Genomic DNA, 11,915 nt, shown 5'->3' on the forward strand with positions numbered 1-11,915 from the left:
ACGTCAAAAGTGCTTGTAACTCGATATTATAAACAGATATCGTTGCTGGCGCTGCATACCTATCGTAAATGCATTTTTGAATATAAACTTGCTCATTCTGTTTGTTTGATGTATTTTATGCACTTTACTATCGGGTTTTTCGCGCTGAGGTAACCAGTGGCGCCGACGCGCAGCTAACAGTTACTATACAATGTTGCCTCATGTTAACAGCATGTTTATGTTGAGTATGTAAAATACACAGAAAACAAGAAACACGAATCGAATAGGCAAGTATCGAAATTTGCACAGCTGTCAGCCCAGCTGTTACAATAGCGCCCCCAGTGTGAAATTTTAAGAACCAGCAACGTCTGAAAATCAAAATACCAATTAACGGTTTTTACTTTTACACAATTTGTATTTATTAATAAGATTTTTGTCGAAATACTTTAGTGTAAGCATGTATAACAATGTACAAAACAACAACTCAATGAATTTGGCTAAACTAAACATTAGATTTATATATATATATATATATCATAGTCATATGTATGAATATTTTGTAGATGGTATGAGTATCACGCTCGAACTTTAAAATTGTATGCCTATATATATGTAAAAGATGTGAATGTTTATATAATGCGTCTATTTTCTTTAAATACTAAGCTGAGCTTTATCAATAATCCAAAGTCTAAGTCGTGTATATGAATTAGTTATCGTATCGTAGTTAGTTGAGCATTGTTCCCCGATGCCCAAATGAAAATTTGATTTAAAACGCTTTAAGAAACCACTTACATAACTAAATGACTGCTACAACTACAGCAACTATTTTGTTCTACTCCATAAGTATAAGACGCAAGCGTTTACGCAGCGACGATTCGCGTGGCAAAGTCATCGCCCATTTCTTCATGGCCGTCAAAATGACGGAGCTCACGACCATCAGAGCGCCACACAGAGAATACACATTGGGTGCCTCACCAAAAAAGAGGATTTGCCAGATGAAGGCGAAGACGATGTCGGCACAGCGTGCAATAGCTACTGGACCGGCCTGTTCCACCTGCAGTGAGAGCGTCAACAGGATTTGGCCCAGAAAACTAAAGATGCCCAACACGACGACCAGCCAGCGATCCCGTCCACAACTTGGCCAGCAGACAGCGCCAATCGAACCACACACAATCAATGTATAAACGAGGGCAATCGCTCCAAAGTTCGTCATAATCACAGAGAAGTGAAGATTTTTCAGAGCACGCAGCAATATATAAACATTGGCTCCGAACAGCGTCGAGGATATGGCAGCAACTGGTCCCCAGATATCATATGCTTTATCCGAATCCTTTTCGCTATCCAGCTCCGGTGTTGCCTCGCCGAAGACCAAAGGTGGTCGAGTGATAAGCACCACACCAAGGAGCGTCATGTTAATGGTCAGCACATTAAAGAGCGTGCACGGCTCCTTGAGGAAGGCCCTTGCAAAGATCGCAACGAACACAGGTGTGGAAAAGATAATGACGCTTGCATCGGCCAATGGCATATGCCGAAACGCATAAAAGCTGAGCATCAGCCCTGTGGTGCCCATAAAGCAGCGGAGCAGCAAGATGACACGTTTGCCCTCTGGAAATACTGGCTGTTCGGTATATATGAGTATTGGGATGGTGGGCAGTAGAACGCCCACAAAACGAAACGAAGCCAACTCCATGGGATTGACATCGACAAGTCCCTTAACAATCACCGAACACAGCGAGAAGAACAGCGAAGACAGTGTGGCTAGTATAATGCCCAAATACGGGCAATTTGCGCGCGTTTTAAGCTGCTCCAGCCATTGATTTGATAGATCGCCCGATCGTGTTCCGTCCACAAATTGATGCAATTCCAAATTCTCTGGCATTTTGCCGCTTTCCAAGTTAAACTAAGCTACTTTTCAATTTAATGGCACATTCTGTAAGAATGTAATTAGGTTAGAAGCAAGGCGTTACAAAGTACCGTTATTGAATTATGTTACCTTTTTTGATTGCGCTGGAAAAATCGATATTTCAACTGGATAGCGGTTTTATTGGAAGCAGGCAGCTACGGCTGCTAAAATGCAACATTTCTTAACTTAACATGACTAATTCTATTCACTTCGATTAATAGTCGTTGTAAATTGTTTGTATTAATAAGTTTTCATACAAAAACATTTCATTTGGGCACGAACAAAACTTGAAAATTAACTAACAGCTGGCCGCGCTGTAGACTTACAGTTAATGGAGTTAATAGAGCTGCCAATCTGCTCCAAGTGCAATTGCATTGATAACGAATGTTAATCAACTTAACAGAAAACGGGCTGTTATCGATTAACAACATAAAATATATGAGCTATGTTCGTGACATAAGAAGTCTAAAGTACTCTACTAAAACGTTATTATTCAAAAATACTTTGAATCAAAGCATGCGATGAAAAAATCGTGGACCATAATAAAATAATTGTGTATGGCATTCAAAATTTTTTTGGGCGGCTCGGCGAGTAGGCTGCGTTTACATTCTTTATCGGTCAATCGGGGGCGTAGTTTATTGTAATTTCGATATATTTGGTAATTTCATCAACACTTTTCGAGTTCGACTTAGCCATGAGCAACCAAACCGTTAATACTAACACCAAGCGCTGGGCCTTGCTCGCCGCTAGCCTGGGTTTAGCCTATGTGCTCGTGCGGCATAGGCAATCCATTTGGGGCATATTCTGTCGCAGTCCCTTTCAGCTACAGCATAAACGCATTGAAGTTATCAGCTCGGTAAACGAGTCACAGCGCATTCTAAATGAACTGAAGAGGTAAGTCATAGTAGATTAACCAAAACTGAACGTAATTAAATCATAACTTTCCTGTATGTGTAGCCATTGCGAGTCATTTAAAGTGATCGGCTTTGATTGTGAATGGATCACTGTAGGCGGTACACGCCGACCTGTTGCTTTGTTGCAGCTGAGTTCACATAAGGGGCTATGTGCCCTGTTTCGTTTGTGTTGCATTAAGCAAATACCCAAGGATTTGCGTGAACTGCTCGAGGATGATGCCGTGCTTAAGGTGGGCGTCGCACCACAGGACGATGCCATGAAACTCTCGCATGATTTTGGGGTTGGCGTTGCCAGCACCTTTGATTTGCGTTACATGGCTGTCATGGCCGGTCATCAGGCCGAAGGCCTAGGCAAACTATCGCAGACACATCTAAACACTATGCTCGACAAGAATTGGCGCCTGGCCTGTTCTAATTGGGAGGCTCCTCAACTGGATTCCGCACAGCTTAATTATGCGGCTAATGATGCATTAGCCGCCGTAGCTATATTTCAAAAGTTATCCAAAGATTTGGAGCCACGTACCTTTTGGGACTGGCGTGCTCCCAAATTCGAGCAATTGCGTCCAAAAATTGAGCCATTTCTGGATGTGGACTTTACCAAAGGATTTGTCGCTGGCCTCGGAAAGACCCTATCAACAAGCACTCCCACACATCCACTGACGAGCAAATCTAAGCACAAGCGTAATAAGAAGCACCAGCAGCCGCAACAACAGCAACAAATTCGCAATCTTGGAACTCAGTCTAAAGCTTTCTATGACAATTGCGTGCTTGAGGCACCCGATGGTGAGCTGCTCTGCACGATTGATCGTCGCAAAGCCTCTTGGTATTTGAATCAGAATCTGGGCACACAGGTTAGTGAGCAGCCGTTCACAGTGCGTTTGAATTTTGAGCCGGCGGGTCGAGCTGTCGGAGACGTTGGTCGCTACTATCAGACACCCAAAGAGAATCAGTGTGTGGTGTGTGGACGTCGGGATGCCTACATACGAAAGAATGTGGTGCCACGCGAATATCGCAAACATTTTCCCGTTGTTATGAAATCACACACATCCCACGATATACTCCTGCTCTGTCCAAGCTGCCATCAATTAAGTAATATATCGGATAACAAGATACGCAATAAGCTCTCGATTACATGCGAGGCACCGTTTGGACATGGCGAGGGTGTCTCCAAGTACCATGATGATCAGCAGCTGAGGTTAGTTTTTGATTTGATCGATCACCAAACTTTGCCGTCTTCTACTCTAATTTGTAATTCCTTGCAGAAACGTTAAGTTGGCTGGCAAGGCTTTGCTAATGCAGAGCGGTCGTATGCCCAGCCAAAAGGTTACACAATTGCAGAAAACCCTTTTGGATTATTATACGGATGCCACTGAGATAACGCCTGAACTTCTACAAAAGGCCGCCAAATTGGATTGTCGTGTGGCCAACGAAGATTACTGCCAGCACGGCAAAAAAGTGGTTCAAGTATATCGCGATAAATTTGGTGGTCTCGTCGAGCTGGAGCGCTTGTGGCGGGAACACTTTTTACATACCATGCAGCCCAAATTTTTGCCCAAACTATGGAATGTAAATCATAACGCAAATCGCTTAGAGGTGCGTGCCAGCGAGGGACGCATCGACAATGAAGATTTGGTAGTGGCAGGTCTGGAATCGGTAATTAGTACAAAGAATATAGCTAACTCCTAGCAGTGTGATAGTTTTTTGTTTTTGTATATGTTTTGTACGTATTGTATTCAAATAAATTATAAATTGGCTTTTGCTACGTATAAATACAAGATTCATGTGAAAACAATACAAAAAAATTAATTTTGCAGTCGCATGCAAACCGACTGCTCAATACTCTGTTTACTTGAACGGATTACGTTTAATATATTATCTATATTTTTTTGGAAGTCTAGGAACAACCGGTCGATAATGGGTTTTTCATGAAAATCTATTTGTTTATAATATAGTTTAATTTTCTGTGATGTAAAGGTCTTAGACATTATTTTATAAGAGATTTCTGCTATTTAGAGCTAGAACATAAATTTAATTAATTTAAGAATTTGTAAAATCCTTTTTGACAAAAAGTTTTTAAAGTTCAAATTTGGTCAGAATGTTTGAAGAATTTCAATTTGACAATGTGGAATAAAATGTATATCTTGAAAGAATACTCACAATCTTGAATAATTCTAACATATAAGATGAGATTTTTAGACATTTTAACAGCTTAGCTTCGCGCAAAATTTTAAATTTAAATTCAAACGAAATACAAGCGGACAGACATTGTTCCAAACTAATATACCATTCTCACTTTGTAAACAGAGTATTTTTAACAGCATAATTTATGGCATTGGTCTATGAGAGTCTCCTAGGTGACATAACTTAATATATAAGCTATACATAAACTTGAAATTAAAATATATATATATATATATATATATATATATATATATATATATCGGATAATACACTATATACACTGAATGTTACAGCAGCGACGATTCGCTATATAAACTCAAAGCCCTCGTACTTATAGTCCGTCTCCACACGTGTCTCCGGCAAAAATGTTTTGCCCTCCACGCTAAATGCAGTCACAAATGTGGATGTTTTGCCATTCAGCTCCTCCGATTTAAGCGCTATGATTATGGAGTCCTTTGTGTTGGGTAGAAATTTAAAGCTGGAGAAGCCGTGAGTGGGCGTATTGTCACCATCCAATTTGGTAATACTTATAACATTAAAGTGCTCGTCCGCACATATTAGAAAGTTGCAGCCCATGTGCTCGTCCATAGTTTCATTATATCTATAGAGAAGAATTAAAGAAAATTAAAAGAAATTCGGTATTTATATACATGACTAACTTTTCTTTTGAGCAGCGACGTGGCAGAAAATACCAGCGCTGATGCACCTGTGACCAGACAGCGCTCTCGTGTATCATATAGCCGGGCCAGCTTATCTGAAGCGATTGCAGACGCAGCTTCTTGTAGTTCTCCACCCAGTTTAACGAGCGTACTTCGCCTGCCATGCTGACAGCCTTGACATACATGGGATTGTTATTCTCGAAGTCACCCATGCTGGTTGTCCACTCCTTGCCCATGGAGCCTACATACAAAGTGTGCTGCTTCACTGTCGCCCACTCGGATTTGAAGCCTTTGGCATTGTGACCATCGCCATCGAGCAGTATTACCCAGGGTATGGCCTTGTCATTGGTCAGCTCGTAAATAAGCCCGGTACGGTCATCGAAACTCAGCAGTTTACCATTGAAAGTGACTAGCTCGGAGAGCTCCATGCCACGTCCCTTCAACGCAAATGATGATTCCAGAACTGTTGGTGCACCAGAATCCCAGTTTATTTGCAGCTCATGCTTCTTTGGCAGATACGTGAGATAGCCCTTCTTCAGATAGCTCCTCCACGTTGTGCTGCCGTCGGCTTTGACAACCTTAGAGCTGGTATCTAGATCTGCTATCATAGCGATACGATAGCTGATAACGCCGCCTTGCACGCTCAAAGGCTGTGTCAGTGGATACGTTGAATTGTATGGTATTGCGAGAATAGAGCTGGCTTCACTGGCATACTGGGTGCGCAGCCAATATCCATCGGAGGAACTGCGACTGCCTTGTCGCGCATATAAAAAGAGCAATACTAGCACCACGGCACAAAACACAAGTAATGCAAAATGATAATTAAAGCGAACGGTGCGATTGCCAATTCGATAGGTTGGCGTACGCAAGGCGGTACGCCAGTCACGCATAAGCATTGTGCGTGGCGAGTTTTCCGAATCCCTGAATGCGTACGCCGTTTTTTGCATTTATAACTTTTAATTTTGGCAGCGTGGCAGCGAACTAGCAGTGAATGCAATCAACAAATTGAGGCGATGTGTCCGTTTTTGTTTGTGTTGTTTGGATTCCGCTAATGATGACATATCGATAACTGCCAACGAAACAAAACAGCTGATTTTCCACTTGTTTTCGATAGTTGGAATGGTATTTTATTAATATGATTATTTGAATTACTTTGTACCTAGCGGGAACACTTAAAATTTAAAATTTTTAAGGTTTTAATTCGAAAGCATTAAATATTCAGAGCTTGGGATTTGAATGCTGCCAAACGAACGTTACCGTAATAAGAAACAGCTGATGGGCTGCTGAGTATTTTAAATGGTTCGAAGTTCATTCGAACTTCGAAATAAGATTCGACTTTTTCGATTGATAGAGTGCTGGTTAAGCACGGAAAATTTAAAATTGGTATTTTATTCTTACATATTGGCTAACACCTAATATATAGAAAATTATTTTTTCAAATCTACATTCACGCTATATTACTCTTCGCCGAAAAATTAGAGCTCGTCAAGGAAATACCAACATGAATAGCTGAACTTGAGAGTTCACTTTATTTATGTATATTACATTAAAACAAAATGGGATATGCAGCAGCTAATAAATCTAAATGGATGGTAATCAAATTGTAACTGTCTCGCGGTTATATAAAAGAAATTTACTTTAGCTAAGGTGTTTTTGCTCTTTAGATCGTTCAGTCATGGATTCAGTCCTGTGTATAGTATTTGTTGCTTTGCTAGTACTTTATTATCTGTGGACACGTCGAGAGTTTTATACGTTTTTTATTAAGTTTCTCCCTTCATTTATATCGCATTCGAATTTTTGCATAAAGGAGGTCAATTGTACTGAAGCAGGGCGCTTAAGTAAACTTTCATATTTATATACAATTTTTAGGTGTACTTAATTTGTTAAGCACTTTTACCAAGTGTCTTTTATAATATTTTCAACGGTGGTGTGGGCAGAGGATTATTCACCTTGGAAGGTAGACGACTCATTTAATTATCTTATAGTGTTACAGGACAACACAGAAACGATGCAAAAAATGGCCGATAAATATGACGAGCCATGACGAGCTTAATGCAACAAAAGTTGTTCGCGGAAGAAGCACCTCAAGTCAAACGAGACCCTCGTTATTTCCAAAAATGTCCTGTTACAGCTAGAGCACTAGAGAACCTTAAAACAGTTAATTCTGAGTGGTACACAACCATTTACTTGCCATTAGTTTTCGGGCAATAAAAGAAATCAAAACACGGATCGGCTCAGACGAGAGATTTTAAGCTCTGTAAAGATCAAATTATTGGTCATTCGTTTACAGCCGTGACTTTATGATCTAATCCAACAGTGCGCTAAGGAGGTATTCATATATATCGTTGTATAAGTAATTACAATCCAAAATTATGATGTCAAAAACAGAACTAACTTAGTGAACATTCAACAATGTTCTGATTCCAATTATAAAACTTACTCTGTTGAGTATTCTTAAAAGTTCGATAGTAAGTTCATTTGAACTAAGAAACTCGATTTTTCCGATTGATACAATTGAATTTGAGCGCGCAAAATTTAAACTGAACTCTCGAATTTTAGAGCTTGCAATACAAATGGGTGATACATACAATACGAGCATTATACATTACCTTTCGCAATGAGCAAATTGACACCGCACAATGAAAATTATCAGTCCGAGAGTTCATTCTCGTTTATGTCTGTAATAGGCATAAAAATAAAATGCAAAGTGCAACAGCTATAAACCTAAATGGATGGAAATCAAATTGTAACTTCCCTCAGCTATATATAAGAACTTAACTCCAGCTTAAATGCTTAAAGTATTTTTGCTTTTCAGATCGTTCAGTCATGGATTTAATTTTGTGCATAATCTTAGTCGCTTTGCTAGTGCTTTATTATCTGTGGACACGTCGTGAGTTTTATAAGCTTTCTATGAAGTTTCCTGGTCCTCTAGGATATCCTTTAATTGGCATAGCATTAAAATTATCCCATAACGGAGGTAAATTGAGCAGCAGATCGATTTTAAGCAAAGTAATATAGATATATTAATTTGTATTTTTTATTTAGTCGTGCTCAAGCTGCTAAGAACTTATATCAAGAAATATGGAAACATTTTTGTGTCCTGGCTGGGTCCATTTCCTATGCTTATTGTCAGTGATCCTCAAGTAACACGGGATATATTAACGTCTCCAAATTGTGTGAATAAGAGTTTCTTCTATAAGATTGTAGATGATTCTTTGGGCAAGGGCTTGATCACTCTGCACGGTAGCAATCTCATTTAATTTTCTTAAAGGATAACTAATTAGACCTCACTCTAGATTCCGATTGGACCAAACATAGAAAGATCTTAAATCCCGCTTTCAGCCACAAAATGTTGCTGAGTTTCTTTCCGATTTTCAACAAGGAGACAGGAATATTACTTAAAGAGTTCAACAAATTAGCAGATGGCGAAGAAAGGGATATATTGCCATGTTTACAGCTGTTCACATTAAGCATAGCAACGCGTAAGTATAAGCCTTAAATTAAAAAAAAATATATTAATTTAAGTCTGTGTTGTTGTAAGAAACCACAATGGGCACTTGTGTTAAGGAAGATCCAAAATTCCAGGATAATTCTATAGTGGTTCATTTTAAATGGTGAGTAAATCTTTTTTCAAGAGTATTCAGCTATTCGAATTTAGGCTTCTAGAATGCGCATCTGATATTATGCACTCTCCGTGGTTGTATTATCCAATTATACGTCAAATTTTGGGCAAAGAGGAGCAATTTGTAAAATCCAAAATCTATGCAAGTACATTTATAACCAAGGTAACAAATGCTCCCTCTCTGACAGAATCATTAGTAATACATATGTTTTTACAGATAGTGGATCAGAAGCTCTCTGAAGATATTAAAGATGAAACCCCCTGCAATAATAATTCTGTTCTCAATTTGGCAATTCACCAATTTAAGCGTGGCACCTTTGACAGAAAGGATGTTGAAGATGAGTCGTGTGTAATGGTTGGTGCAGCCGCTGAGACATCCTCAAATGCAGTAGCCTTTACGCTCATGCTGCTAGCCATGTTTCCAGAGTATCAAGAAAAGGCATTTGGGGAAATTCAAGCTCTGTTTCCTAAAGCGGGCGACTTTTCAATTAGCTACGAAGATATACAACAAATGGTTTATTTGGATCTCGTTTTGAATGAATGTTTGCGATTAATACCGCCGGTTCCAATCGTAGCACGGCAAACGTCTCAACCTGTGCGGCTATCAAGCGGCGTTGTGATACCCAAAGGCATGCAAATTATTATTAACATATTTGAAATGCAACGCAGAAAGGATATATGGGGAGAAGAGGCGGAATCTTTCAATCCTGATCACTTTCTGCCACACAATTTCCAGGACATACATCCCTACGGTTTTATACCCTTTACAAAGGGTATACGTAACTGCATAGGTCAGTTGAATTTTATAAATATGCATTTATAATTTATAATAATTAAATATCAAATTTTCAGGGTGGCGATATGGTCTCTTATCTATAAAACTCACGTTGGCAAAATTACTGAGAAACTATAAATTTAGCACAAGTTTTAATTTTAAAAATCTCGAATATGTTGAAAATGTAACCATGAAATTAGCTACTATGCCGCTTTTGAAATTTGAACAGAGAAACTAACTTAAAACTTAATAAAAGAACATTTAAACCATTAACCGATAAAAATCTAATCGATGATGAGTTGTGTATATATCAACATACCGCCACGTTTAGAGGGCTGTCAATTTGTGTAGAGTTGCAATTGGTATCGTTGCTGCCAACTACGCCGGTGTATTTGCAAATAGACGTGAGCTTGTATTAAGTAAGTAACATGCATTAAAATGACACTATGTGGCGGCGCTTTAAATATATCACTTCAATTACCAAAGCCGCTATTTAAAGTCGTCAAAAAGTACCATGTCAGATCCTTGTACTAACAGCAGCCAGGAAGCAATTGCACGTTTGAGGGAATTCGGATATGCATTCAATGAAGGTGATTATACAAATAATTACAGTTTATGTCACATACTCAGTAACCCATATGTACGTGCAGCTGGCGAACTACGCAAAATAGATGCAGCCAGCGGCAAGCCCGGTGATCTGCCTTATGAATTTAGAAAGGCGACAATCCGGCTATAAATCAGGAGCATTACGAACAACTAGCCAATCAGATACCCGACATAATATATGAGCTACTGGAAAAGAATGGATTAAAGAGGACCTATGTACCCATTGGAGAGCCCATTGAGCGTTCCACTTTCGTCTTCACACAGCCTCAACCTCTGGCCCACTCGAAGAAGCTGCTTGTGCTCATCCACGGCAGCGGCTATGTTCTGGCAGGCCAATGGGCAAGAAGGTAGAAACTTTATATATATATATATATATATATATATATATATCTTTCAATTTGTCTGACTTTCAACTGTCTGAACTGGTTGAAGCCGAACTAAAATTATGCAAGGCAAAATAATTTAGCAGTGTTAACAGTTTATTCAGATGGTCTATAGATAGATATTAAATCCTATGATGTCTATTAGATTGATTATTAACAACTCTCTGGAGCATGGAACACAGCTGCCATATATACAACGCGCGCAGAAGCTGGGCTATGATATACTCGTCACGAATACGAATGACACCACACGTATAATAAAGGGCAAGCGTACGCCTATCAAAGGTGTAGACAATTCCATGAATCATGCCGCTTATGTATGGGAGCATATAATCATGCCATCGCAACCTGAAAGTGTGGCCATAGTGGCACATAGCTTTGGTGGATCTGTGTGCAGAGCTCTGGTAAGTGAATACGTATTTCCAGTAGATATTTTATTAATATTTTATATATTGCAGGCGGAAAAGTTTACGAAATTTTTCAAAGAAAAAGTATATGCCATTGCGCTAACCGACGGCACAGTGGGTAATCCGCCAGCTAGCTGTCAAAAATACTTTCTAGATGTAACCTGCAATTGGGTCTCCAGCAATGAGCCGCTTGACACCGATCTAACACATGGTGATAAGGATAAAAATATAACTTGCGTATCTGCTGGACATCCGGAGCACGAATGGACCTCCTCTGCAGCCATCGAATCTGTCTTTAAGTTCCTAGAGCAAAAGCACCAGAAGTACGCAGAGGCCAAGCAGATCTAATCCGCCTAGTGTAAACTTGTTACTCACATCATCAAATTTTCCAATGTGATGTGCATCATCTCATCATCTATGTGCATGTGACACTTATCCCTTTACCCTTTACCCTTTACACAAACTATCGATTTGCAATGCATAAAT

The 11,915-nt window shown here is 39.5% G+C and overlaps 5 protein-coding genes across 5 annotated transcripts; 3 read left to right on the forward strand and 2 right to left on the reverse strand.

Annotated features, from left to right (window-relative positions):
• Nucleotides 1–549: 549 nt before the first annotated feature.
• LOC111604579 (solute carrier family 35 member G1) lies at nt 550–2,216 on the reverse strand. Its single transcript, XM_023322681.2, has 2 exons — nt 1,973–2,216; nt 550–1,909 (listed from the first exon to the last, which is right to left on the reverse strand). Exon 2 carries the CDS (start codon nt 1,856–1,858, stop codon nt 812–814), a length of 1,047 nt encoding a protein of 348 aa, XP_023178449.1. The 5' UTR covers nt 1,859–1,909; nt 1,973–2,216; the 3' UTR covers nt 550–811.
• A 156-nt stretch (nt 2,217–2,372) lies between these two features.
• Nucleotides 2,373–4,497, forward strand: LOC111604578 (exonuclease 3'-5' domain-containing protein 2). Its single transcript, XM_023322680.2, has 3 exons — nt 2,373–2,776; nt 2,840–3,991; nt 4,059–4,497. Exons 1-3 carry the CDS (start codon nt 2,577–2,579, stop codon nt 4,480–4,482), a joined length of 1,776 nt encoding a protein of 591 aa, XP_023178448.1. The 5' UTR covers nt 2,373–2,576; the 3' UTR covers nt 4,483–4,497.
• A 764-nt stretch (nt 4,498–5,261) lies between these two features.
• Nucleotides 5,262–6,841, reverse strand: LOC111604562 (apyrase). Its single transcript, XM_023322661.2, has 2 exons — nt 5,637–6,841; nt 5,262–5,578 (listed from the first exon to the last, which is right to left on the reverse strand). The coding sequence occupies exons 1-2, from the start codon at nt 6,581–6,583 to the stop codon at nt 5,284–5,286; spliced, it is 1,242 nt and encodes a 413-aa protein (XP_023178429.2). The 5' UTR covers nt 6,584–6,841; the 3' UTR covers nt 5,262–5,283.
• Nucleotides 6,842–8,455: 1,614 nt separating this feature from the next.
• LOC115482777 (probable cytochrome P450 313a4) lies at nt 8,456–10,323 on the forward strand. Its single transcript, XM_030222760.1, has 7 exons — nt 8,456–8,613; nt 8,682–8,879; nt 8,933–9,118; nt 9,178–9,250; nt 9,295–9,421; nt 9,476–10,049; nt 10,111–10,323. The coding sequence occupies exons 1-7, from the start codon at nt 8,463–8,465 to the stop codon at nt 10,269–10,271; spliced, it is 1,470 nt and encodes a 489-aa protein (XP_030078620.1). The 5' UTR covers nt 8,456–8,462; the 3' UTR covers nt 10,272–10,323.
• Nucleotides 10,324–10,502: 179 nt separating this feature from the next.
• On the forward strand, nt 10,503–11,887 carry LOC115482802 (FAM172 family protein homolog CG10038-like). Its single transcript, XM_030222911.1, is given in 5 exon segments — nt 10,503–10,623; nt 10,684–10,746; nt 10,749–10,986; nt 11,168–11,426; nt 11,481–11,887. Coding segments are annotated over 5 exon segments (933 nt in total). The 5' UTR covers nt 10,503–10,547; the 3' UTR covers nt 11,778–11,887.
• Nucleotides 11,888–11,915: the final 28 nt, after the last annotated feature.

Source organism: Drosophila hydei, unplaced genomic scaffold (genome assembly GCF_003285905.1).
Source record: "Drosophila hydei strain 15085-1641.00,03,60 unplaced genomic scaffold, DhydRS2 tig00000063-arrow-pilon, whole genome shotgun sequence".
NCBI classification, from domain to species: domain Eukaryota; kingdom Metazoa; phylum Arthropoda; class Insecta; order Diptera; family Drosophilidae; genus Drosophila; species Drosophila hydei.

Bases quoted from the DNA above. Each gene is read 5' to 3' on its own strand.
- LOC111604562 (XM_023322661.2), bottom strand. From the start codon at position 6,583: ATGCAAAAAACGGCGTACGCATTCAGGGATTCGGAAAACTCGCCACGC. The intron at 5,579-5,636 runs GTTAGTCATGTA...TCTTCTCTATAG, and splicing joins CGTCGCTGCTCAAAAGAAAA to ATATAATGAAACTATGGACG.
- LOC111604579 (XM_023322681.2), bottom strand. From the start codon at position 1,858: ATGCCAGAGAATTTGGAATTGCATCAATTTGTGGACGGAACACGATCG.
- LOC115482777 (XM_030222760.1), top strand. From the start codon at position 8,463: ATGGATTTAATTTTGTGCATAATCTTAGTCGCTTTGCTAGTGCTTTAT. The intron at 8,614-8,681 runs GTAAATTGAGCA...TTTTTTATTTAG, and splicing joins AAAATTATCCCATAACGGAG to TCGTGCTCAAGCTGCTAAGA. The intron at 9,251-9,294 runs GTGAGTAAATCT...ATTCGAATTTAG, and splicing joins ATAGTGGTTCATTTTAAATG to GCTTCTAGAATGCGCATCTG.
- LOC111604578 (XM_023322680.2), top strand. From the start codon at position 2,577: ATGAGCAACCAAACCGTTAATACTAACACCAAGCGCTGGGCCTTGCTC. The intron at 2,777-2,839 runs GTAAGTCATAGT...CTGTATGTGTAG, and splicing joins ATTCTAAATGAACTGAAGAG to CCATTGCGAGTCATTTAAAG. The intron at 3,992-4,058 runs GTTAGTTTTTGA...AATTCCTTGCAG, and splicing joins CATGATGATCAGCAGCTGAG to AAACGTTAAGTTGGCTGGCA.